This window comes from Papio anubis, unplaced genomic scaffold, assembly GCF_008728515.1.
Source record: "Papio anubis isolate 15944 unplaced genomic scaffold, Panubis1.0 scaffold44, whole genome shotgun sequence".
NCBI classification, from domain to species: domain Eukaryota; kingdom Metazoa; phylum Chordata; class Mammalia; order Primates; family Cercopithecidae; genus Papio; species Papio anubis.
The window spans coordinates 362937-390502 of NW_022164575.1; the positions used below are offsets into that span (position 1 = coordinate 362937).

Below are 27566 nucleotides of genomic sequence, written 5' to 3' on the forward strand. Positions count from 1 at the left end.
ATCAATACAGACTATTATATGACTACCAATTTTCTATTTAAGTGGTACAAATCATACTAATGTGGGAAGTTAATAACAAACTACATTATGAAGATGACGGACAATTTCACTTGAGAAAAATTCACTAGAACAGATAATGAAATAATAATTGTACACAGGTCAAAATTATGTTAACAAATGGCATTACAGTTAAAACTCTGTAAATGTCCTGGCTGGCCCTAGGTTTTTAAAGATAGGAGAGTTTTAAAATAATTTTTAAAAGAATTTAAATATAAATACAAATACAGGTGTCATCTATTCTCATTCTCTACCCTCAAGCTCTGGTGGTAGAGTTAAAGCAACTGGGAAGGGTTTGGTCTGTTTTTTTAAGTTCCACAGGTTATTTTTTTATTTTTTATTTTTTGAGATGGAGTCTCACTCTGTCACCCAGACTGGAGTCCAATGGTGCAATCTTGGCTCACTGCAACCTCCACCTCCCAGGTTCAAGTGATTCTCCTGCCTTAGCCTCCTAAGTAGCTAGGATTACAGGTGTGCACCACCACGCCCAGCTAATTTTTGTATTTTTAGTAGACACGGGGCTTCACCATGTTGGTCAGGCTGGTCTCAAACTCCTGACCTCGTGATCTGCCCACCTCAACTTCCCAAAGTGCTGTGATTACAGGTGTCAGCCACCGCGCCCGGCCCAACAGGTGATTGTAAAGCACATCTAGTATCAGGAACTTTTGCTCTGGTCAGTGGCGCAGACAATATCCCATTCAACACATTCTAGCTCATAGAAGAAACTGGGCCAGTTTTGTGGAAGATAAATATACTAGTCAAATCTCATTACAACTCCACCAAGGACATCCATACAATAATGCAATTAAACATACTTCCAGCAATCACAATGGCAATCTGTCAGAGCTAGGGAAGAAAGAGAACTGATGTCTGAGCACTCAGTATATAAAAATAAATTGGTGACAGAAAGAAGTAAACAGTATACACATTTATTCTTCAATATCCTTACTCCTTAATCTTCCACTTTGCTAAATAATTTGAGAATTTCGTTTTAGTGTTTATGACAAAAGTGAACCAGACATTTAAAGAGCGCAGGAAAAGAGAACACAAAATACACATTGAAAATAAAACAATAATACCTTGAAATTTTACCTTGAAATTTTCCACAGGAAAAATTTCTAGGTTAGCACTTTTCAATTCCAAACCACTCTTATTAGTGACTGACCAGACCATCAATAAACAATCATCTTTCCAAATTTTATAAGAAGACACTGATATGGTTTCATTATTACAGATTTCCATAGCATTTGAGTGTATGTATTCAGTAGTTTCTTCCAAAAAAGGTGAAGCTAAAGAGCTTTCCTTGGCAACTGAGGCTGCAGTAGATTGAGGAGGGTGAAAAATTTCCATGCTGTTATCAGCAAACAATGAAGGTGTAGACAGACTGCAATTTGAGAATTTCTCAACCAAGGGCAGTTCTGTGAGTGACTCAGAATCCAAAAGTTCCGAATTGAGAGAAAATGTCTTTAATTCTTTGTCTCCTCTATCGTGCAAAGTATTCAAGTAATAGTCATCTTCATATGCCACATTTGACAAAGAACTAAAGGAAGAACAGGTCATATTATGAGTACTGGTTGTTTCGCCACTTTTAGCTTCCTTGACTTTTGATTTCCTTCTGAACTTGTGAGAGACAGTATCTGCTTTTCCCAGCTGCAAAAATAAACATCATAATATAAAAAGAAATCATTCTACTAGTCATGAGTTTTAAACATTCATCTATAATTTCAACTTGGCAATATAACAATTTGCTGAGGTTCTAACTACAAAGAATAAATTTGCAAAGAATCAGAGATAAATAAAATGTTAAACCCTAAAATTCTGACAGCTATATAACTCATTAAAAAACGCATGGAATCAGAAAAAGAAATAAGGTCAAAAAGTCAGTCATGAACAAAAAACTTGTTAGATTTCAGAATACTAGCATATAGAACTGAACAAATTAAAAAACAGTGAGAAAACTAGCCATTTTTTGAGTTGCCATAGTTGTTCTGTATAAGCCTAAGTTACTCTTGAATGCAGGGATGACCCAACCTCGTTTTAGTCATCTATAATAATCATGATTTCGTGGCCTGTGAGTTAGTAAGCAGGAAAGAAAGAAAAACTGATTTTATCTCAAGAATTAACTGGCAGCAGCTGACTGGAACACTCAGCAGGAAAGAATTCAATAACTGACTAGTGATGTTTGCCACACATTCAGGAGACAGAATGGCAAACTTGTCATTGTTGGTCTAAACTTTCTGAAGAATGTTCTGTGAATCTATGTAAGAGGAGTGATGGTTCAAGTGTTCCCTTGCCTCACAAAGTTCTATTTAGAATCAGTGCAGCAGACTGGCACTACTCTCCACCTCCACCCCCCGGGGTGCTTTGACACTACACAGCATCCTTTACATGATTCTAGTTGACCAGAATTCTAGTTCCCTTTTCATATCTTCTCTGTCACTCTCCTCAAGTCCCAACACCTTCTTCCAACTCTGAACAGATGATTTTTGTCTCTTACCTCCAATTCAGAAGTCACCAAAAAAGAACTAACATTTTATTAACACAAAAACAAGGGGGCACAAAAACTACTGTAGTTATTTTCAATAGTTACTAATAACTGTTAAATAGTAGTTATTTTCAGTAGTTATGGGACTCAAGTTAGATGTATATTAGAGAGCAGGCATGGTGGCTCACATCTGTAATCCCAGTACTTTGGGAGGCTGAGGCAGGTGGATCACTTGAGGCCAGGAGTTCGAGACCAGCTTGGCCAACATGGTGAAACCCCATCTCTACCAAAAAAAAAAAAAAAATTAGCCAGGTGTGGTGGCGCATGCCTGTAATCCCAGTTACTCAGGAGACTTAAGTGGGAGAATTGCTTGAACCTGGGAGGCAAAGGTTGCAGTGAGCTGAGATTGTGACAATGCACTCCAGCCTGGGCAATACAGCAAGATTCTGTCTTTAAAAAAAAAACGAAAAAAAAAAAAAAAAAAAAAAAAAGTGTATATTATTATTTTTTTTTTTCTCCCCCGGGGCCCCAGTCTCTCCCTTTTTTTTTTTTTTTTTTTTGGTCTATGTTTCATTTTGGATAGTTTCTATTACTTTGTCTTCAAGCTTAATGATCTTTTCTTCTGCACTGTCAATCTGCTAGTATTCAGAAGCTATACAGGCCAGAAGACACTGTAGCGACATCTTTGTTTAAATGCTTGAAGAAAAGAAACAGTTTAGCACAGCATACTCAGAAAAAAAATGTCTTAAAAATGAAGGTGAGGCCGGGCATGGTGGCTCACGCCTGTAATCCTAGCACTTTGGGAGGCCAAGGGAGGAGAATCACTTGAAGTCGGGAGTTTGAGACCAACCTGGCCAACATGGTGAAGCCCTGTCTCTACTAAAAATACAAAAATTAGCTGGACTTGGTGGCACATGCCTGTAATCCCAGCTACTGGGGAGGCTGAGACAGGAGAATTGCTTGAACCTGAGAGGCAGAGGTTGCGGTGAGCCAAGATTATGCCATTGCACTCCAACCTGGGTAACAGAGTAAGACTGTCTCAAAAAAAAAGGTGAAATAAGAAGCCAAAGGTGAAAAAAAATAATAAACCTTGGCCTTTCTAAAGTGATGTAAAAAATTAATTCAAAATGGATCACAGACCTAAAAATAAAAGCTAGTTAAAATGAAATACATCAATAGAATCTTGATGTATGTAACTGAGAACGCTAACGTAAGAAAAATCAGCAGGGAACAGGATTCCTGGAGAAAAACAGCCACCCAAAATGAGGCATGACACAGAAGGAGCACATTCAGTTAGTCCCAATCCTGTCTGCTTTGCCCCAGTATCAGAGGAAGGGTCGGGGCTGAGAAGTGAGAGGATACATGCTAATTTTATGTCATCATTAACTGTTCCTCCTTCTTTATGACGCATCTACGTTACAACACAGTTCCTCACAGAATTTAGGGTCTCATAAAACAGAGAAATACACTGCTTTTTCTACTCTTCAGTGACAGCTGGGTGAGAATGAGGGGGAAGTATAAGAGGTAAGCCAAAAAGGATTTAGCATCATTAATAGAAAAAACATCATAATAACATTTCTGATTTCAAACTCGCCAGAAAAAAATCTAATATCACCCTGAATGTTCTCCTGAGGAAAAAATCTACCTGAAAGTTATGCACTTGTTAAATAGGCAGCAATGAGGTTCACAAATCAGGGCTCCATGAGCCTGGGTGTAATCTGACTTTGGTGTGTTCCTCCTAGAGCATTCCACTGGTACCCTCTCATCACAGCCTACCAGGACAACTCAAAAACCCAAGATCAGTCACTTTACTGCTGATCTGCAAATGTCAACTCAGAAAATATTAAGATACATTAATTATTAATATTTTTAGGCTGAATCTGTTTTTTCTTAAGAGAGAATATCAAGTCTGACAGAAACAGGATCTAGACTGGTGAGTCTAGGAAAGAAAGAGACAAAGATAAAGAGTACATAGTATGGTATACCATCTGGCCTGGTACTGACAGGAATGAAGGGGAAATTTCACCATGGGAGGAGGAGGTTGAAAGAGCTGGGATGTCACTCTAATGAAAATTTTGTACAAGGTGGGTTCATTAGCCACCAAAAGGAGGATACATTACATGGTATTCTCAGATGCTCAAAAATAGCACCTGTCCTTCACTCCAACTTGTCATTGTTTTACTATGAAAATAATTTCTCAGTATAAAAAATTTAAAAATCATAATCTTAATATCTGAATATAATTATCATTTTTGTATAATTCCTTTCAGCCTTAGGTATAAACAAGGTATAAATAAAACTTTATACTCTGTACTTTTTGTTTAATACATCATTTAAGTATATTTTCATTTTATAAAGCAATATTATTGATCATTCTTAGAGCTGAATAATGTTCTGGGAGAATACAATTTATGTAATACAATTTTGAGGAGTACTTTTTACAAAGATAGACCAACACTGTTGAACAATTATCATCATCCCCCTTCCCTTTGAGAACTGCCCCATCCACCCACAGGGGTAAGAGTCGCCGTGGTCATACCTGTAACTATTTGGAGCCTGACCCTTGTCCACTGACAGGGTTACAGAGAACACCTGACTCAAGTTGAGCCAACTGCATTTTCTCTTTCAGGAATATAAAAGGTGTGTCATTAGTGGTTCTGCAGCTGGGTAATGATGGTGAGTAAGAACTGGGGAAGCCACTTCTCACCATACAAATAGATGACAGCCAGGAGCTTTTATAGAGCCAGTTTTTTTGTACAAACAGACAACAACGATTCTTAGAGGAATAGAACCGATTACTTACCAGGTTGACTGTACTTTCTGATCCTAGCCCAACAAATAATGATGATGCCAGCAGCTGCTTTTCTTTCTCCTCTTTAGATTGGGTAAGAACTTGAGATTGATCCTTTTTTGTTATAGCTTGATCTACATTCTCCATTATACTCTCTTGAGGAATAGGCAGAGCTCCACTTTCATCACCAGTTTTGCTTTCCTTCTTGGGAAGATAGCCTTCTTTCCCCCACAATTTCTTTATACCTTCCAGCTTCAAGCTATTTGTCCTAAGGAGGTTGATAATAAAATCAAGTCAATTTAAATAACTGCTAATAGTTACTTTCTTGAGGCATTCTTTCAAAACATATCAATGCCCATGGCCTTTTAAAAACAACTGCCACATTATATTCTGCACGCCAGAAGTAAAACCTCGATCTCTAGATTTTATTTTAGTTATAGCCAACATCCCTCCACCCTCAAAGGATTTGATTTAAGGCTGCAGAACTCTAGACTTAGTTAAAAATTTCACAGCATTTAATTTTCACTTAATTGCTTAAGTTATACAAAAATAGAACTACTGTAAATCAGTTTCTTTCTTCCACTGACTTTTCAAAAATACCTTTAATTCTGATGGGTTAAAGATGAGAAATGATTCAAATTTCTTAGCAATATGAAGGAATTAAACCTATATAAATTCATTAAGTAAAATCCTGTTAAAAGCAAAAACATCACTCAAATGTACTCCTATGTATAAATTTACATTGTATTTTTTCTTTAATTTTACAACCCAGGAGACATAAATTCAAGTTGCCGTGAATACATGCTCCCCATAAATTTACTTTAATCCAAAAGGTTTTTCTCACTATGCATACTCGTGACATTTCCAACTATTATTAAGTGTACTTTTATCAAAATGCAATGAAGTTTTATCTATAAAAGAAAAAAAGTAAGATTTTAGGAAAAAGCCTGAGGCTGACGAATTTTTACACCTAAGTTGAAAAAGAATTAAGGTGTTATTTAGGAGCCAGGTGTCCTACCCAAAAAGCCTAAACAAGGCATCTAGGCAGTAAGTCCAGGGCCAAATTTAGAATCCTAATGTTGTCACAAACGTTGCAGTCATGAATCTAGAGTGACTAATAAGCGCAGGCTAAAATAGCCAAGGATCATCTCTATTATTCTCATATAAGAGCTATGTGTCCATTAATTAGTTTGATTGTGGTAATCATTTCACAAGGTATATCAAAACATCACATAGCACGCCTTAAATACATACCACTGACCCTTGAAAAATGGAGATGGTAGGTGCACTGACTCTTTGCATTGTCAAAAATCCACATGTAACTTCTGACTCCTCCAAAACTTAACCACTAATAGCCTACTGTTGACTGGAAGCCTTACTAATAACATCAACAGTCAATTAATACAAAGACTAGTATCTATATATATTTTATGTATTCCTGACAATCTTATTGTTTCTTAATTTTTTGATATTCCTAGGGTACACGGTTTGTTGGAAAGTTTTTTCAAATTATCTCAAATCTGAAAAACTTTTTCCAACATATTTACTGAAGAAATCTGTGTACTAAGTGGACCCACACAGTTTAACCCATATTGTTCAAGGGTCAGCTATACAATGTTTATTTAGCAATTATATCTCAATAACACTGGAGTTTAAAAAAAAAAAAAAAACATGTGCCCTTGGCACTTGACTCATTTAAGCATCTCTGTCATGGTCCAAAATGGCATTTTAAAAAAATCATTTTTACTACAAGATGAGTTGATCATGAAATGAACAAAAAGGAAGACTCAGAAATATTTCTATTAATTATTATTAGTATTGAAATTGTTGGAATCATGATCAATGTGATTTTGAGCCCAAAACAAAGCAAAAGCAGGTAATTACACTTCATACTGAGTGAAGAATTAATGCTATTAAGAAGTAAGTAGCTAAAGGAAAAATTGAATGTTAATTTAAAATGCCCTAAAGGGAACTGGTTCATTCCTTCTCAATGATTTTTGCTGCTGAGTATCCCTTTACAAATATCTTCATTTCCCCCTTTCTTCCTCCAGGTTCTAAAAGAGTTTTCTAAAAAAAAAAAAAAAAAAAAAAGTTATACAATAAACCTCTTAGACAAAAATTGGTTGTACTTGCCATAAGCAGATCCCAAGTGGTCACGGGAACCACAAAAATAACTCCTAACATTTCTAGAACAGAATTCTCAAAAGAAGCACCTCTAGGGAATTTGTGAATATCCACAAGAGTATTATAGTATCTGTATACTCCCTTTAACCAAAATATTACCTTTATTCACAAAAAAAAAGGAGAACAAGTCCCTAAATTTTACTAATAAATGATTTAAATAGTAGTTTAACAACAACAACAACAAAAGGCAGATGTGGAGGACAATGGGCTGCTCCATCCGGATCCCTCTTCAATGAAGGACTGTTGACCAGCTGTTGGGAGTGCTGTCAGCTCTCAGCCTCTTCAGGGATTGCCTGAGCTGCAGAGGGCTACTTCACCTAAGATCACGCCCCTTCCAAGGCAGCCTACATCCAGTGATGGATGAATGGAAGTATAAAGTCCTTGCCATCCATCTTGGTTCAACTCAGGACAACTCTGAAGGGTCTTTCCAGCTCCATAGCTCCCCATGGTGTCAGTAGAGGTTGTCACTGGCAATGCATTGCATCTTAACTTCTGCCCAAACCTGCTTCTTTTTCCTTCCTTCTATAGATGTTGATCCCAATGAGACTCCTAATTATTCTGCATACTAAATGCCATCACAGAATGTGTTTCCCAGGGAACTCAATCCACAACTGGCAAAAAGGGGCAGGAGGTACAAAAGGAGCCTAAAAGGAGCCTCAAACTATTTTAAAGATTTTTCTTATTTATTTCATCTGCATACATAGTTATGATCAACACAAATATTCTGTTATGCATACATACAGATCATCTAAAAAGTGGGAAAATATGGCCAGGTGCAGTAGCTCACACCTGTAATGCCAGCACTGATGCTGAGGCAGGCAGATCACTTGAGCCCAGGAGTTCAATACCAGCCTGGCCAACTTGGCGAAACCCAGCTCTACTAAAAACATAAAAATTAGCCAGGCGTGGTGACAGGCGTCTGTAATCCCAGCTACTTGGGAGGCTGAGGCATGAGAACCCAGGAGAACCCACCAGAACCCAGGAGGTGGAGAATGCAGTAAGCCAAGATCACACCACTGCACTCCAGTCTAGGTGACAGAACGAGACTTGTCTCAAATAATAATAAATAAATAAATAAATAAATAAATAAATAAATAAATAAATAGGAAAATACATAAGAAAGCAACATAAGGCCATTTCATACACAGAATATGCTTCTTAATGATATGAAACACTAGAAAAAGAATATTTTTAAACATGAGTCATCTTTGCCCGGATTTTGACGATACTATTATATAATACATGGTTTTCTACAGTGTGTCCTTGTATTATTTTTATTCAGACCATTCAAACATAGATGTAAATTCAGACCAAGTAACTAAGCTTCAAAAGATTAGGGATGTACTTTAATTCAGCTCTAGGAATTCCCCTTTGAGATAGGGTGCTCCAGGTAAGAAATTATAAATTAGGTTTGCTACTACTTTATTCTCAGGTTTTCAGGGACTGTAAAAGAGCAACTGTCTTCCCTCTACGATGATTCACCTTGCCAATTACTATGTTCCTCTTCTGAAATAATGTGTGAGCTGAGGTCCTCTTTGGAAACAAATTTTAAATTCGTCCCTCATCTTCCATTTCACAATAATACAGCATATATTATATAATTGCTTAGCAGTTTTGCCAAATGTCATTTCTCTGAGGGTAGCAGATGTATATGTACAGTATTTACAAGGCCCTGCCACAGCCCCCAGATCCTAGTTCAGTACTATAGTAACAGATGCTGTCACCTGTTGTGCAGGTAAAAGTGTGTAAGTTCCTCCCTGGGTTTGAAGGGTTCCTGTCTCTTTCCCTTGTCCCTTTGGTCCCTGTTTGGGACACTTAATTGCTGTCACCTCCACCATCAAATGCCCACAAACAATATCTGCTCCCCATGTTTGGAATACCAAAATTAAATATCTGGGAAAGAAAATAAGGAGGTTAACAGAGCAGGAAAAACAAAAGGATAAGAAGAAGAATTTGAATTCATGCCATTTCATTCAACATATGCTACATTCCTCATGATCTATTATTAGTATCTTTCTTCCAATAAATACTTGTAACCATTTCACTGAACAACTGACAAATGTAACAATGAACATAAAATGACTGACTTCTTAATAAATACAGAAGAACTCAAAATTCAAATATCATCCTTCAAAGTTATCACTTTTGAGATTTTATCACATTTATTCCCACAATGCGGCCATTACTTAAAACATTTTTAACTCTATTAGATGCAGCTTCTTCTCAAACAAGAAAGCCATTTCCTTACTTTATTGTCACATCAGAATATTGACCAAAATTATTCAGATTGATCATGAATATTATTTGGTAAACTCACCTCTTGGGTAATGAAGACAATGATGGTAATGACAATCCTTATTAATATCAGCAACTACCATTTATCAATCACTATGAACTGGGCTGTACTATGTACTTTACACATGTCATCTCATTTTATTCACTTAATTATGTTTCTAAAGGTAACTTAATTATGTTTCCGAAATCAAAATAAACCTTACAATGAAATTCAGCTCTAAATAAAACATTTAAACAAACGTATCACCAATTTTCAAGGTGGCTGGAAAGAAACTCTGAAAGCATTTTGAGCAAAGTATACAGCTTCCTCAGGTGACTACCGATGGTCCCTGACTTATAATAGTTCAACTTAATGATTTTTTTGGCTTCACAATGGTGTGAAAGCAATAGAGTTTAGTAGAAACCACACTTCAAATTTTGAACTTTTATCTTTTCCCAGGCTAGCAATGTGATAGGATATTCTCTTGCAATGCAGAGATAATAATGAGCTAATAAAATAATAAATAGGCTGGGCACGGTGGCTCATGCTTGTAATCCCAGCACTTTGAGAGGCCAAGGTGGGTGGATCACATGAGGCCAGTAGTTTGAGACCAGCCTAGCTAACATGGTGAAATCCCATCTCTACTAAAAACACAAAAAATTAGCTCGGCATGGTGGCGAGAGCCTGTAATCCCAGCTACTGGGGAGGCTAAGGCAGGAGAATCGCCTGAGCCCAGAAGGCGGAGGTTGCAGTGAGCTGAGATCGTGCCATTGCACACCAGCCTAGGCAACAAGAGTGAAAATGTGTCTCAAAGTAATAATAATAATAATATAATAAAATATTTAATAATAATGGGCCAATGATCAGCAGAACTGAGTTCTAGACATAGATCTGGTGTTTGGTAGATCTGACTTACAATATTTTCAACTTATAATGGGTTTATTAGAATGTAACTCCATCATAAGTTGAGGGGCATCTGTATATGCCTTCACTGGGTGACTGACTATATGGCTTCCTCAGGTGAAATCAATCACCTTATTTTATGTTCACCTCTATATCTGTCAATGTTCCAATGAGATGGTTACAGGATATATTTCTCAGAAGAATGAGGAATGTAGAATAATATGTTAAATATCAACCTGGATGTATAAATTCTAATATGCCTCTAAATATATATATATATAAAAAATATGTAGCAATAACACATATTATTACTACGTATAAAGCTTGTACACATTTTATGCTGTCTTGGAAGGTAGGTAAGCTCTTAAAGAACATATTGTACAATATAAATACCTTAAGAGTAATAAATAGAAACCACTGAAACAACAGCCCATACAGAATTTAGCTTTAAAAACCTTTCTAAACCATTATATTAAAACACACTGTCATAAGTGTGCCTCTCCCTTTGAAAATTATGTGAAAACCACTGAAACAATAGACTTCTTGAAAGTTATCCTAAAATAAGCAAATAATGACTATGATGATACAAGGCACGAGCAGAAGGTAAATGGAATGCTAAAAGACATTTAAACACTCCCATAACCTCCATTTTATAAAGAAATGAACTTACTCTTTTAGTCCTGTCTCAGCACTATTCCCAGAAATATCTGAACCAAGAGAAATGCCAGCAGGAGACTGTCGTCCAGTGAAGCCAGATGAAGAAAAGGAGAGTCCATACGGTTCAAAATTGAGAACTAGAATTTTAAAACAATAACAGAGGTTCATATTTAAAACAAAGCAAAAAACTGTCAAAGTTACCATTCACTACCAAAATAATTCAAGACTGGAATCTAATAGCAATTTTTAAACTCTAAGGGACTTTGAGGATGATCTAATCAAATACTTCCAGTAATAAATCAACTACTATTTGGTAAATGTCTACTGTAAGTCTTCACACTACTAGGTGATTAAAGACAAACTATCCTTCATTTTTACCTTTTTACCTCCCTTAGAAGCTAAAAAAGACTCAATTAGGAAAGATAACTGATAAACCAAATCTACCGAAAACTTGCTGCTCCCATGCAAAAATGTTTAATGAGTTATAATGAAGAGGTGACCATGTTTTGCTGAACAAACTGCTCCTAGATACATTCTTGTACCAAATGGACTGATGGAGTCCTCAATGTGAAATCTCCCTAAGGTTAACATAGATTCTGATTCCTTTTAATCTGTATAATCTAATTAATTCAAAAGAGCCAAGAAAATTCATACTGTTACTGTGGTAGAGCAGATGCCAATATCCACTCTCCCTTTCTTTCTATGTAATAAACCTCTCAATCCTTATGTAGATCATGACCACCCAGAGACATTTACAGACACCTTTGCCATATGACTGAAGTCTAGCCTATGAAATTATGCACACATTTTGTTTGCAACTTCTGGAAGGAGTCCTCCTGGAATAAAAGACAATCTTTCTTCTCCCCCTTCCTCTTCTCTGCTGGCTGGACTGCAACATGATTGCTGGGGTGCAAGAAGCCATCTTGGATCATAAAGTGGAACACCAAAGATGCCAGAACAGCAAGAGAGGTGAAACTTGGGTTTTTTAATAATCATGAAGCCATCATCAACCCTACATTGCCTACTTCTGGATTCCTTTAATGGGAGAAAGCAATAACCATCTATCTTGTATGAGGTCCCACTTTGTTTCTTTATTTTTTAATAGGATAATTCATCAAGCCTAATCTTAACTAACAAATTTTGGACAGTCTAGATTATAGAAAAGGATCTATTTAAATCATAAAAAGCATCTTAGAAAATATTGTGTCAACTTCTGTAATTACTATTCTCATTTTACAAATGAGGAAACTGTGGTAAACAGTTTGTCCCAAATTACAAAAAATATAAAATGACAAAGCCAGACATGAACTTAGACATTCTAGCATCAGAGCTGTACTCTCAACTATTATATTATATGGTCTCCTCCAAAGGAAATATCACCTATTCCAAAGAATCCTAAATAAATGCTTGTTAGTTACCTAAATAAATGATACAGAAGAAGAATCAATGTAAAAAAATAATAATGATGGGCTAATGATCAGGAGAACTGTGTTCTGGACATATCTTTGCTGTTAACGAGGCATGTGAACTAGATCTTCATTTCTTCATCTGTAAAGTGAATAATTCAAACTACGTCAACAGTTTCCAAATGCTGATCTGATAATGAGACTCAAGCTTACTTCACTGAATCTCCCAAGGACCTTTTTATACATACAGCCAAGCTCAGAGAGATTCTGATATAGATGGAATAGGAGTAGGGCTCAAAATAAGTCTCATTTTTTAAAAACTCTTTGTGGTTCTGATTCATAATCATGTTTGGAAACCGCTTATCTAAATCTCTTTAAGGTCCTTTCCAAGTAGAATATCCTCTCATTTTAAGTTGTTTAATCATCTAACTTAATCATAGTCTGTTTTATGTTGCTATAAGACAATGCAACAGAACAGGTGATTTATGATGAACCGAAATTTACTTGGCTTATAGTTCCAGAAACTGAGAAGTCCAAGGGCATGGCACTGGCATCTGGTAAGGGCCTTCATGCTGCATCGTCCCATGGTGGAAGGAAAGCAGAGGGGCAAGACAGCGCAAGAGCAAGAGAGGGCCAAACTAGCCTAGTCTTTTTCTTTTCTTTCTTTTTCTTTTTTTTTTTTTGAGATGGAGTTTCGCTCTTGTTGCCCAGGCTGGAGTGCAATGGCACGATCTCGGCTCACCACAACCTCCACCTCCCGGGTTCAAGTGATTCTCCTGCCTCAGTCTCCTGAGTAGCTGGGATTACAGGCATGTGCCACCATGCCCAGCTAATTTTGTATTTTTAGTAGAGACGGGGTTTCTCCATGTTGGTCAGGCTGGTCTCGAACTCCCGACCTCAGGAGATCCGCCCGCCTCAGGCTCCCAAAGTGCTGGGATTACAGGTGCTCACCGCATCTGGCCCGAACTCACTTTTTTAATGACTCACTCCCATGATAATGATATTAATTCAATCGTAAGGGCAGAGCCCTCGTGACCTATCACCTCTTATTGGGTCTCACCTCCCAACACTGTTTCACTGGGGATTGTTTCCAACACATGAACTTTGGAGTACACATTCAAACCACAGCATTCTGCTCCTGCCCCACCAATATCATGTCCTTATGATACAAAATATATTCATTCCATTACAATAGTCTCAAAAGCCTTAACTCATTCCAGCATTAACTCCAAAGTCCAGAGACATCTAAATCGGATATGGGTGAGACTAAAAGCAAATTTCTCTCCAGCTGTGGGGCTGCGAAATTAACAAGTTATATGCTTCCAAAATACAATAGTAGGGCAGGCATAAAGCAGATATTCCCATTCCAAAAGGGAGGAATAGGCCAGAAGAAAGGGGTAAGTGGTCTCAAATAAGTCCAAAACCCAACAGAGGAATGAACATTAAGTCTTATTGCTCCAGAATTATCATCTCAACTCCACGTCCCACCTTTTGGGAACATTGGGGCAGGAGTTGGACACTCAAGGCCTTAGGCAGCCCCACACCTATGATAAAGTCCTATGACTTCGGGGCTCAGTCCACCAAGCAGCTCTCAGGGGATTGGAGTCTCACACCTGCAACTCTCCCAAGCTGATGCTGCAAACTAGTAGCATCAGTTCTGGGGTCTCAGGAGTGACCCCACTCCTAAGGGTCCACTAGGCACTGCCCTGGTGGGACTCTCTGTGATGGCTCTGATCCTGTCTTTCTGCTCGGCATTGCCCTAGCAGGGACTTTCTGTGATGGCTTCACACCCATGACAAGTCTCTGCCTAAGCCCCAGGGAGTCCACAACATCTTTTGAAATCTAGGTGGAGGACGCCATGAACCCACGGCTCTTGCACATTGGGCACCTACAGAATTAGCACCACATATGCCACCAAGGTTTATGGCTTGAATCTTCTGGAACAGCAGGTGAAGCCACACCTGGGCCCACATGAATGGTTGGAGCAACCATGGAATGCTGTACCAGAATGCCGGGAGCAGAGACTTGAGGAAGCTCTGGGCAGCAAGCCCATGAAGGGCACCCTGGTCATCCCCCGAAAGCATTCTGCACTCCCAGAGCTTGAGCCTGTGAAGAGAAAGGCAACCTCTGAGATCTCTGAAATGCCTTTAGTGTTACTCTCCCAGTGTCTTGATGATCATTTCTATCACCTGACCAGATCCTTGACCTGGTCTCCCAAACACATTTTCTCATTCTTTACATGGCCAGGCTGAAAATTTTCCATCTTTCTATTATGCTTCTGTTTAGTTATAAATTCCATCTTTAAGTCATTTATTTTCTCTCATATCTTACTGCATGCAGTTAGAAGTAGACACAGCTCCTTCAATATTTTGCATAGAAGTTTCTTCCACCAGATATCCTAGTTCATCGCTCTTAAATTCTGTCTTCCATAAAGCCCTCAGGCATGAAGAGACATAATTCATCCAAGACTTCTGCCACTTTATAAGAAAGATGGTTTTACTCCAGTTTCCAATAAGATATATTCCTCTTTCCTGTCTGGGATCCCATACACTTAATGAACCTAGAATTTAAGTACACTTAAGTAACTTAGATATTAAGAGACAGTGAAGCCCATATTTCTAACAACATTCTGATCATGAACACTTAATCTCTAACTTTCAGATTTTCCCTACAGCTCTCCTCTTCTTCTCAGCCCACATCAGAAGTGCCCTTAATATTATGTTTATGGCAATCTAAAATTTTCCTAGCCTGCTCCTTTAAATTCTTCTGCTCTACTCATTACCCAGTTTCAAAGCCATTTCCACATTTTCAGATATTTTTAATAGCCAACAGCCTCACTTCTCAGGACCAATTTTCTGTCATAATCCATTTTATGTTGCTATAACAGAATACCACAGAATGGGTAATTTATAATGAACAGAAATTTATGGCCGGGCGGTAATTCCAGCACTTTGGGAGGCCAAGGTGGGTGGATTATTTGGGGTCAGCAGTTCAAGCCCAGCCTGGCCAACATGGTGAAACCCTGCCTCTACTAAAAATACAAAAATTAGCCAGGAATGGTGGTGGACACCTCTAATCTCAGCTACTCGGGAGGCTGAGGCAGGAGAATTGCTTGAACCTGGGATGCAGAGGTTGCAGTGAGTCGAGATCATGCCACTGCACTCCAGCTTGGGTGACAGAGTGAGACTCTGTCTCAAAAAAAACAAAAAAAGAAAAGAAAAAGAAATTTATTTGGCTCATTGTTCTTGAGGCTGGGCTATCTAACAGCATGGCATCAGCATTTGGCAAGAGCCTTCATGCTGCATCAGGAAGAAGACAGAAAGGCAAGAGAGCATGAGAGCAAGAGAGGGCCAAACTCGCTTTTATAACAACCCACTCTCATGATAATGACATTAATCAATTCATGAAGGCAGATTCCTCATGGCCTGATCACCTCTTTACAGTCCAACCTCTGAATACCATCCCAATGGCAATTAAATCTAAATATGGGTTTTGACAAACACATTCAAACCTTTGCACTTACCATCCAACAGTGGTATCTTTTTAATAGCATCTGTGACAGTGAGTCATCTAGCCACTGCATTAACACTTCCAGTAACAGTGAATACCTCAAGAAATGTTTTCTATGCACATTGAAGGTAAAGAGTTTAAACCAAAAAGCAGAAAGAAGCTCAAAATTAGAGGTACAAAGTTTGAAAGTAGAGAGAATAAAAAAGACATGGAAAGGAACAGTATTTGGAGAGCAAGCAGAAAAAAATATTAATTCCGAGTCAAAAGCATTAAGATTGTCATCTAAGGACGGGCTGGAAAGGCTCAAGGTTGAAAATAAAGTTCAAACCACATTATTTTCATTCTTCAGTGAAAACTCCCCAAGACCCATACAGTGATAATGCCTAAAAGGACTAAAGATGCTGAAGTGTTAACTACATGTGCAAGAGCTCACGCACATATGTGGAACAGAAGGAGAAAAATGGTATACAGAAAGAGCCAAGGGAAGGAAGAAGATGGCTGACTTGCAACTTAGTGAATATGTAGAATTTAGCCAGATGAAGAATGAGGGCAATTCACCAGAAGAGAAAACATGAGCTGGAGGCAGAGAGTCCTTGGAGTTGGGAGCCACTGAAGTACTCTAGGTAAGACATAATAAAGTATAAACTATCCTGGGCATAAGTGAATAATTCAACATTTAACCTATTTGTATCCCTTACTATTAATACTTTAGAGGCCTCAATTATATGCACACTCATTTATCATACTTTGTACTGCAATTCTTTTATACCTCGACAACTTGGGTATATTTCTCTAACCATTCTCAGCTATTATTAATAATTTTTAAACTTTTTTAAATAATTAACTTTAATTATCTGATTATTGTTATTTTATTTTTTGAGAGACTAGCAACCTTACTTTGACATGGCTTTCTAAAAGCCAATTAGTAAATACTGTTTCCCCTTATTATTTCTGGTTATCTAGTGCTGGAGTTATAACACATTTTATTAACATTTTAATAGAATAATCCACACTGATTCTGAAATGCTTTTTTTGATGGGAACTTGTAAGAAAGTTTGTTCCCCACCATCTCACCTATTTTTGCTAATTCTTAGTATCCCATGATATTTTCCTGAAGTTTATTCATTTTTCTAACTAAAAGATCAAAGTATCATTTATTAAAGTAATATTTAACTACTACTCTCTGCAAATGATTATAGAAATCTGAAATAAGATTAGTATCAGAACAGGCTGGCATGGTGGTTTGCACCTGTAATCCCAGAATTTTGGGAGGTGGAAGAGGGCGGATCGCTTAAGGTCAGGAATTTGAGATCAGCCTAGGCAACAGATGAAACGCCATCTCTACTAAAAATACAAAAATAGCTGGGTGTGGTGGCATGTACCAGTTGTCTCAGCTACTTAGTTGAGGCACAAGTTGAGGCACAAGAATCACTTGAACCCGAGAGCAATTCTTTTTTTTTTGCAGCGAGCCAAAAGATTGCAACACTGCATTCCAGCCTGGGCAACAGAGAGAGACTCTGTCTAAAAAAAAAAAAAAAAAAAAGATTAGTACCACAATAGATTGATAATTAAAAGATTCAAGAATTAACTCTTTATGTATAAAATACCTACTTCCCCCTACTCTTTATTTTGTCTTATAGCCAATCCCAATTCTAAGATATATAATTTTATAATTTCTTCTACAAGTATTTATTAAATACTTGCTATATCTTGTCCAAAACCAATTTCCTTTTCTTAACAGTCTACTGAAATTTCAATTTTGCTTTAAAGGACTTTTGAAGCACATAGATTTGGGAGGAGAGAGGGAGAATCTAGTTTGAGAGCTTAATCCCGTTTATAATGATGGTTCTATGGGAAAAAATGTACTTGGCAAAGGACTGCATAAGCTTGGGGAATTCCAGGGCTCTTGTATTTGTGTCGGCAATTTAGCTTATTTTAAGAAAGAAAATAGGCAGTGCCAGGAAAGAGTCTCCCTACTGTATCTTCCCTTCCCTATCCAACCCTTGACTTCAGTAATGGCAACTGGTGGCCCCCAGATACCTGAAAATAAGGAAATATGACAACTGAATCATACTTCCCACTGTGGAAACCCAGGAGCTTTTCACTCTAGGCCCCTGGATGTCACAAGGCTTTTATATGCAGTATAGCCACAGGTTAGGCAATTATAATTCAAAAGTTTACTTTTGCCCCCAGTATATTCTATTAATATATAAAGTTAATGAGAGGAAACTAATTACACTTTGAAAGAGTTTAATTTTATAGTACATTAGTTATCACTGTGCTAAATAACATATAAAAAGCCTTAAAAGAAAGGGATTGCACAGAATACATGCTTTCCAATCCATGAACACAGGATGTGTTTCCATTTATTTGTGCTTTGTTTGATTTCTTTCATTAATGTTCAGTGGTTTTCATTAAACACAACTTTCTCACTTGCTTAAGTTTAGTATTAGGTATTTTGCTCCTTTTGGTGTTGTCATAAGTTGGGCTGTCTTCCTAATATCCTTGTCAAATGGTTTGTTGTTAGTGCACAAAAATGCAAATAATTTTTGCATGTTGACTTTGCATCCTGCAACTTTCCAGAATTCACTTATTACTTCTAACAGTTTTTTAATGGAGTCTAATTTAGGGTTTTCTATAAATAAAACCATATTATCTGCAAAGAGGAACAATTTTCCTTTCCAATCTGAATACCTCTCTTCTTTTTCTTCATTGCTCTGGCTAACATTTCCAGTACTGTGCTGACTACAAAAGAGACAAGTGGGCATCCTTGCTTTGCTCCTGATCTCAGGAAAAGCTTCTGGTTTTTCATTCTACCATGCTATGATGTTAGCTGTGGGTTTATCATATATGGCCTTTATTATATTGAAATACTGCCTTCTATTCTTAGTTTATCGAGTTTCTTTTTAATCATGAAAGGGTGTTCAATTTGTCAAACACTTTTTCTGCTTTTACTGAGAAGTGTGTGGTTTTTATCCTTTATTCTGTTAACATGATATCACATTAATTTATTTTCAGATGTTGAACCATCCTTGGACCCCTGGGATAAATCCCACTTGATCATGGTGTACTATCCTTTTCTTGAGTTCAGTTTCCTAGTATTTTGCCTATATTCATTAGGGATATTGGCCTGCAGTTTTCTTTTTTTTTTTTTTTTTTTTTTTTTTTGTGGTGGCTCTGTCCGGCTTTGGTATCAGGGTAAGGCTGGTCTCATAAAATAAGTTTAGAAATATTCTCTCCTCTTTAAATTTTTGGAAGAGGTTGAAAAGAACTCTCTCTGTGTGTGTCTCTTTTGTAAAGATGGGGTCAAGTTATGTTGTCCAGACTGGTCTCAAACTCCTGGCTTCAAGCGATCCTCCCACCATGGCCCCCCAAATTGCTGGGACTACAGGCATGAGCCACTGTGCCCAGCCCCAGTGTTAATTCATTAAGTGTTTGGTAGAATTCACCAATGAAGAACCACAAAAGACCATGAAAACCAAATTAATCTTGAGAAAAAAGAGCAAAGCTGAAGGCATCACACTTACCAATTTCAAAATATATTTACAAACCTATAATAATCAAAACAGCATAGTACTGGCATAAAGACAGACAGACACAGAACAGAGAGCCCAGAAATAACACCAAGCGTGTATGGCCAACTAATTTTGAACAAGGACACCCAGAATACAGAGAAAGGACAGTCTTCTCAACAAACAACATTGGGAAAACCAAATATTCACGTGCAAAACAATAAAATGGAACCTTTATCTTACACCATACATAAAAATCAACTCAAAATGAATTAAGGACCTAACTCTAAGACCCAAAACTGTAAAACTCATAAGAAAGAAACATCAGAGAAAAGTTGCTTTTTTCTTCTTTTTTTGAGACGAAGTTTCGCTCTTGTTGCCCAGGCTGGAGTGCAATGGTACAATCTCAGTTCACCGCAACCTCCACCTCCTGGGTTCAAGCAATTCTCCTGACTCAGCCTCTCAGGTAGCTGGGATTACAGGTATGCACCACCACGCCCGGCTAATTTTGTATTTTCAGTAGAGATGGGGTTTCTCCATGTTGGTCTGGCTGGTCTCGAACTCCCAACCTCAGGTGATCCGCCCACCTCAGCCTCCCAAAGTGCTGGGATTACAGGCGTGAGCCACCGTGCCCAGCTGGAAAAGCTGCTTTATGACACTGGTCTTTACAATAATTTCATGGATGTGACACCAAAAGTACAGGTAACAATAACAAAAATAAACAAGTGGCAATACATCAAATAAAAAACCTTCTGCATAGCAAAGAAAACACTCAACAGAGTGAAAAGGCAACCTATGGAATAGAAGAAAGTATTTGTAAACCACATTTCTGGTAAGGGTTAACCTCCAAAATATGTTAATCCTATGACTCAATAGTTTTTTTTTTTTTTTTTTTAACTAATAACCTGATCACAAATAGGTCAATAATTTAAATAAATATTTCTCTAAAGAAGACATACACATGGCCAACAGGTATATGAAAAAATGCTCAATGTTACTATTAGCAAGAAAATACAAAACTGAAACCATAATAAGGCATCACCTTGTACCTGTCAGGATGGTGATTATCAAAGAAAAGAAAATATACCATGTGTCAGTAAGGATGTGAAGAAGTTAGAACTCTTACCCGTTGTTGATGGGAATGCAAAATGGTGCAGCCACTGTGGAAAGCAGTATGGAGGTTCCTCAAAAAAATAAAAATACAGGCAGTACACAGTGGCTCATGCCTATAATCCCAGTGCTTTGCAACGTCAAGGTAGGAGGATCACTTGAGCTCAGGAGTTTGAGACCAGCCTGGGCAACATTAGGGAGACTATGTCTCTACAAAAAAATAAAAATTAACCAGGCATGATGGCATGCACCTGGAATCCTAGATACGCAGGAAGCTGAGGCAGTAGGATCACTTGAGCCCAGGAGTTCACGGCTACAGTGAACTACGATCATTCTACTGCACTCCAGCGTAGGTGACAGAATGAGACACTGTCTCAAAAAAAATAGTAAAATAAAATAAAATAAAATAAAATAAAAAATTGGCCGGGCACAGTGGCTCATACCTGTAACCCTAGCGCTTTGGGAGGCCAAGACAGGTGGATCACTTGAAGTCAGAAGTTCGAGACCAGTCTGCCCAACATGGCAAAACCCCGTCTTTACAAAAAATACAAAAATTAGCCGGGTGTGGTGGCTCATGCTTGTAGTCCCAGCTACCCAGGATGCTGAGGCAGGAGAATCGCTTGAACCCAGGAGGCAGAGGTTGCAGTGAGCTGAGACTGCACCACTGCACTCCAGCCTAGGTGATAGAGCAAGATTCTGTCTCTAAATAAATAAATAAATAAAAATACAACTACTATATGCTCCAACAATCTCACTTCTGGATGGGTATTTATCCCAAATAAAGCACTCCCATGTTCACTGCAGCACTATTCACAATAGCCAAGATGTGAAAACAACTTAAATGTTCATCAGTAGGTGAATGGATAAAGAAGATGTCATACACATATACAACGGAATTCTGCACCATAAAACAACAGGGATGAAACCTAAGAATATTATGCTAAGTGAAATAAGTAAGGCACAGAAAAATATTGCATGGGTCTACTTTTATAAGGTACCTAAAAGTCAAATTCATAGAATTGAGGAATGGAATGGTGGCTGCCAGAGGCTAAGGGGAGAGAAAAATGGGGACTTACCAATCAATGGGCATGAAGTTTTAGTTAAACAAGATGAATAAGTGCTAGAGATCTGCTATACAACATTGTATCTATAGTCAATCATAACATATTATACACTTAAAAATTCGCTAAGAGGGGAGACCTCCAGTTAAGGTTCTTAACCACAAAAAAATAAAATAACAAAAAAATTTAAAAAGATAAAAGGCAAAAAAGAGCAAATGCTTCTGGAGAAAGAGAACACAAGCCTATTAATAATGTTCATAACTTTTTGGTCTCTTTCTAGGATCAACAGTTTAGTTGTTGTCTTAACTCAATATGCCTAGCACACAGCCTGGAGAGTAAGTACTCAACAAAATCATTAAAGGACAAATAGGAAAAAAAAAGAAAAACCTTTCAGCACTGAATTTTTCAGTATTGACATTCTGAACTCATAAACAGATAATATATTTATTCACTGATCTCCCTTTATTCATATGCATACTTCCCTTCTACCATCCAAATAACTCAATGATTTCCCCTTTACCAAAATCAAGACAGATGTATTTTCCTAACAGGCTGCATTTCTTAAGTACAAAGTTACTCTTTCCTTTATTAACTGTTTCTAACTTAAATCATCAGATATTTTGTTGAATGAAGAATTCTAATACACTTAAGAAATATTAGACTACTCACAGCCATGCAGCTATGTCCTGTGTGAGAGAAACATCCCCATAGGGCTACCCTCAGAAGACATGTCCCCCATCTCCAAGGCCGGCCAAACAGCCTTGCACCCACATCACAAGCCTAAGAAAGAGCCCCTTAGGCTACTCTTGGCAGACGTGTCCCCAGGCTGGCTAGGCAACTACATGCCCATGCTTCCCAGTCAGGGTAACAGCTCCATGGCCCCAACCTCAGTAAGCCAGAACCCAAGTTGGTTGACTCACTGTGTACATGCACATATCCATGACTTGAAAACAGCCTGGGAAGCCTGCCCTTGGCAAAGCCACACCACCATCACCACAAACTCAGCCTGGGCCACTGAGAAACTCCTTTGAATACCCGTGACAGATTCTGGCTAAAAAACTGCATGGCCAGGCCCCAGTGTCACACCTGTAATCCCAGCACCTTTGGGCTGAGGCAGGTGGATCGCCTAAGGGGAGAGGTCAGGAAGCTTGAGACCAATACAAGTAGCAAGGTGAAACCCTGTCCTCTCTACAAATACTAAAAAGTGTGAGCATGTGAAGCGTGTGCCTGTAGTCCAGCCTACTGAGGCTAGGATGGGAGGTGGGCTGGGAGGCCAGAGGTTGCAGTGAGGCAGAGATCATGCCACTGTGCTCCAGCCTGGGTGACAGGCAAATTCTGTCTCAAAAAAGAAAAAGAAAAGGCCGAGACACAGTGGCTCCAACCTGTAATCCAGCACTTTGGGAGCCGACCACAGAGGCGGATCTGGCCGGATCAAAGGAGTCAGAATGGGGAGCCATCCGTGAAACTCGTCTCCCAAAAACTGGCAGGCCGAGATGGCGAGGCAGCCTGTGAGATCCTTCTCGGGAGGCTGAAGCAGGAGAATGGCGTAAACCTGGGAAGGCGGAGCTTGGTGACTGAGATCAGCCACTGCACTCCCAGCCAGGCTGGGCGAGACTCTTGTCTCAAAAAAGAAAAAAAAAAAAAGAAAGAAAGAAACTACATGAAGACGACACTACATGTCCACCACCAAGGCCTTAGTACCCTACTGAACTTATACTCCAAAACCCATTTATACAAATAAGTCTTTCCCTTCAAACTCTACTACATAAACTTGAGTCAACTTTTCCACCAGATTCATACAAATCAACATAGGAACAAATCAACCATGAAAAAAGAAACATGTCACCACCAAAGGAAAATAATAAATTTCTAGTAACAGACCCTCAATCATAAGGAAATATATGAAATTCCAGAAAAGGGATTTAAAATAACAATATTAAGGAAACTCAGTGAGATGCAAAAGAATACGGACAGATAATTCAATGAAATCAGGAAAATTATACATTATTTGAACAAGAAATTCAACAAAGAGACAGATATCACAAAAAAGAACCAAACAGAAATCCTAGAGCTGAAGAATTCAATAAATGAAATAAAATACATATGCAAGAGTTTCAACAACACATTAGAAAGCAGAAAAAATAATTTCTGAAGTTGAAGACAGGTCTTTTGAAATAACACAGGAAGACAAAAAGAAAAGAAAAAAGAATTTAAAAAAAATTAAGAAAGCCTACAGGATTTATGGGACACCATTAAGCAAATAAATGTTGTATTACGGGCATTTCAGAAGGAGAAGAGAAGGGAAAATGTGAAGAAAATAATTAATGAAATAATAGCAGGAAACTTTCCAAGTCTTGGAAGAGAGAACATCCTAGTCCAGGAAGCTCAAAGAATCCCAAATAGATTCAACCCCAAGCAGGTCCTTTTTGAGGCACATTTTAGTCAAATTGTCAAAAGTCAAAGACAAAGAATTCTGAAAGCAGCAAGAGAAAAGCTTCAAGTCACATATAAGGGAATCCCCATTAGACTAACAGCTGGATTTCTCAGAAGAAACCTTAGAGGCCAGGAGAAAACGGGATGATATATTCAAAGTACTAAAAGAAAAAAGAAAAAGAAAAAACAGCATGAATATCGTACCCAGCAAAGCTATCTTTCAGAAATAAAGGGGAAATAAGATCTTTCGCAGACAACCAAAACCAAGAAATTCATTAGCAGTAGGCCACCCCTTACATGATAAGCTCAAGGGAGTCTGGAAGTGAAAAGACAATAACTACCATTATGAAAACATTCAAAACTATGAAACTCACTGGTAGAACTGATACACAAATAAGAAAAAGAAAGGAATCAAACTTTGTCACTGAAGAAAACCACCCAACTGCAAAAATAATAAGAGAGCAAGTAAGGAACAAAGCATATGTAAAATACCCAGAAAACAATCAATAATATGATAGCAGCAAATCCTCACCCATCAATAATAACCTTGAAAGTAAATGGATCAAATTCCCCCACTTAAAAGACATAGAATCACTGCCTGGGTTTTAAAAAAACAAGACTCAACAATACAATGCCTACAAGAAACTCACCTTACTTCTAAAGACACACAGACTGAAAGTGGGTGGTTGGAAAAAGATATTCCAACAAACAAAAACCAAAAGTGAGCAGAAGTCACTATACTAGTAACAAACAAAACAGATTTTAAGTTAAAAGCTGTAAAGGGAGACAAAGAAAGACACTGTACAATAAAGGGATCAATTCATAAAAAGAATGTAACAATTAAAATATATATGTACCTGACACCAGAGCATCCAAATATATAAAGCAAATATTAGACCTAAAGAAGAGAAAGACCCTGATTCAGTAATAGTTGGGGGCTTCAAAACACTGCACTCTCAGCATTGAACGAATTATCTAGCACTTCAACGTTTATTGCAGAGCGCTATTCAAAGTAGCCAAGATATGGAATCAACCTAATATGGAATCAGCCTAGGTGTCCAACAACAGATGAATGGATAAAGAAAATGATGTAGTATATATACAAAGTGAAATACTATTCAGTCATAAAAACAAATGAAATCCTGTCATTCATGGCAACATGGATGAAACCGAAGGACATTATATTAAGTGAAATAAGTCAGGAACAGAAAGTTAAACACCACATGTTCTCTCTCATATGTGGAAACTAAAGAAAGTTGATCTCATAGAAGTAAAAATTAGAATACAGTATACTAGGGGCTAGGAAGGGTAGGGGGAAAGGGAAGAATAAGGTAAAGGATAAAAAATTACAGCTAGATAGAAGAAATAAGTTCTAGTGTTCTACACCACTACAGAATTACTATAGTTTAACAATAAAGTATTACATAGTCTCAAAAACTAGAAGAAATATATTGAATGTTCCCAACACAAAGAAATGATACATGTTTGAGATGATGGATATGCTAATTACTATTATCTGAACACTATACATGGATTGAAACATTACTATATTCCCCATGAATATTTATATTTGTCAATTAAGAAAATAAAATTTAAAAATAAATAAATAAATATAAGACCGCTCAAAATAAAAATGAAACTCACTAGTCCATAGTAACCAGGGTTGTTTTCTGAAAACTTTCCACAGATATGCTCAGACTAATATGTGTCAGCCTACCAGCACAGTGAACAACATGATACTCCTACCTTCAAGTTCTTTCATATAGCCATAAAAAAGAATGAGATCATGTCTTTTGCAGGGACATGGATGGAGCTGGAGGCCATCCTTAGCAAATTAATGCAGGAACAGAAAACCAAATATTGCATGCTCTCACGTAAAAGTGGGAGCTACATGATGAAAACACATGGACACATAGAGGGAAACAACATATGCTGGGACCTTTCAGAGGGTGGAGGGTGAGAGCAGGGTGAGGATCAGGAAAACTAATGGGTACTAGGCTTAATACTTGGGTGATGAAATAAGCTGAGCAATAAACCCCCATGATACAAGTTTACCTATGTAACAAACATGCACTTGTACCCTTGAACTAAAAAGTTTAAATTTAAAAAAAAAAAAAAAAGTTTCCCATAAAGATCTTTATGTTAATAAATATATTATTCAAAACAAAAAAAGTTCTTCAAAATTTCAGTATAATGGCCAGTTGCGGTGGCTCACAGCTGTCATCCCAGCACTCTGGGAGGTCAACAATCACTTGAGGCCAGAAGTTTGAAACCAGCCTGACCAACAGGGTGAAACTCCATCTCTACTAAAAATACAAAAATTAGCTGGGTGTGGTGGCACCCACCTGTAATTCCAGCTACTTGGGAGGCTAAGGCACAAGAATCGCTTGAGCCTGGGAGGCAGAGGTTGCAGTGAGCCCAGATCGTGCCACTGCACTGCAGCCTGGGTGACGGAGCAAGACTCTTGTCTCAAAAAAATAAATAAATAAATTCCAGTATGACTACCATATCTTAGGTATTTGTGGATAGACAGCCTATACCTTCAGGAATATCTCTTGGCTAACTTTTTTTTCCTCTGGGTATCTGAAAACCTAGTCAGGGCAAACAAATCACAAGTGAATCATTAAAAGAGGAATAATAGAAAGTAATTATCTTTATTTATTTACTTACATGACTATAACATCAAAAATTACATCCCTACACTCTAGCTTAACACAAATCCATGAAAAATTACCTTTTTCCTGAGAAAGCTTTTCCTCCTGGCGTTGATGGTGAGGTTTGTAAGGCGCTGCACCCTGACTGAGTCCTTCAGCCACAAAACCATCCAGAAAAGATAAAGAAGCATCTACCTATATTAAAATTAAGCAAAAATTAGGAATTAAATAAATTTATCCTAAGTAGATTATACAGTCACATAAATAATTTTAGCCCATATATATTTTTAAAAATTCTAAATGAGAAATGAAAACTTCAATTCTAAAAATGCTACCTCACCCAGGCACAGTGGCTCATGACTATAATCCCAGCACTTTGGGAGGCCAAAATGGGCAGATCACTTGAGGCCAGGAGTTTGAGACCAGCCTTGCCAACATGGCAAAACCCCATCTCTACTAAAAATACAAAAAAATTAGCTGGGTATGGTCACACACCTGTAGTCCCAGCACAGCAACCACCCGGTAGGC

General features: G+C 37.8%; 1 protein-coding gene across 4 annotated transcripts in view; it reads right to left on the bottom strand.

The window, feature by feature from the left end:
* LOC116273179 (AP-4 complex subunit epsilon-1-like) overlaps positions 1-27566 on the bottom strand; it is a 77873-nt gene that overhangs the window by 6904 nt on the left and 43403 nt on the right. For all 4 annotated transcript variants that reach the window (XM_031662148.1, XM_031662150.1, XM_031662149.1 and 1 more), the window contains 4 exons: positions 27119-27233; positions 11366-11489; positions 5346-5601; positions 1150-1707 (listed from right to left, as the gene is read on the bottom strand). In XM_031662148.1, coding sequence (XP_031518008.1) covers positions 1150-1707; positions 5346-5601; positions 11366-11489; positions 27119-27233 — 1053 coding nt within the window. The remainder of the gene's footprint in view (positions 1-1149; positions 1708-5345; positions 5602-11365; positions 11490-27118; positions 27234-27566) is intronic.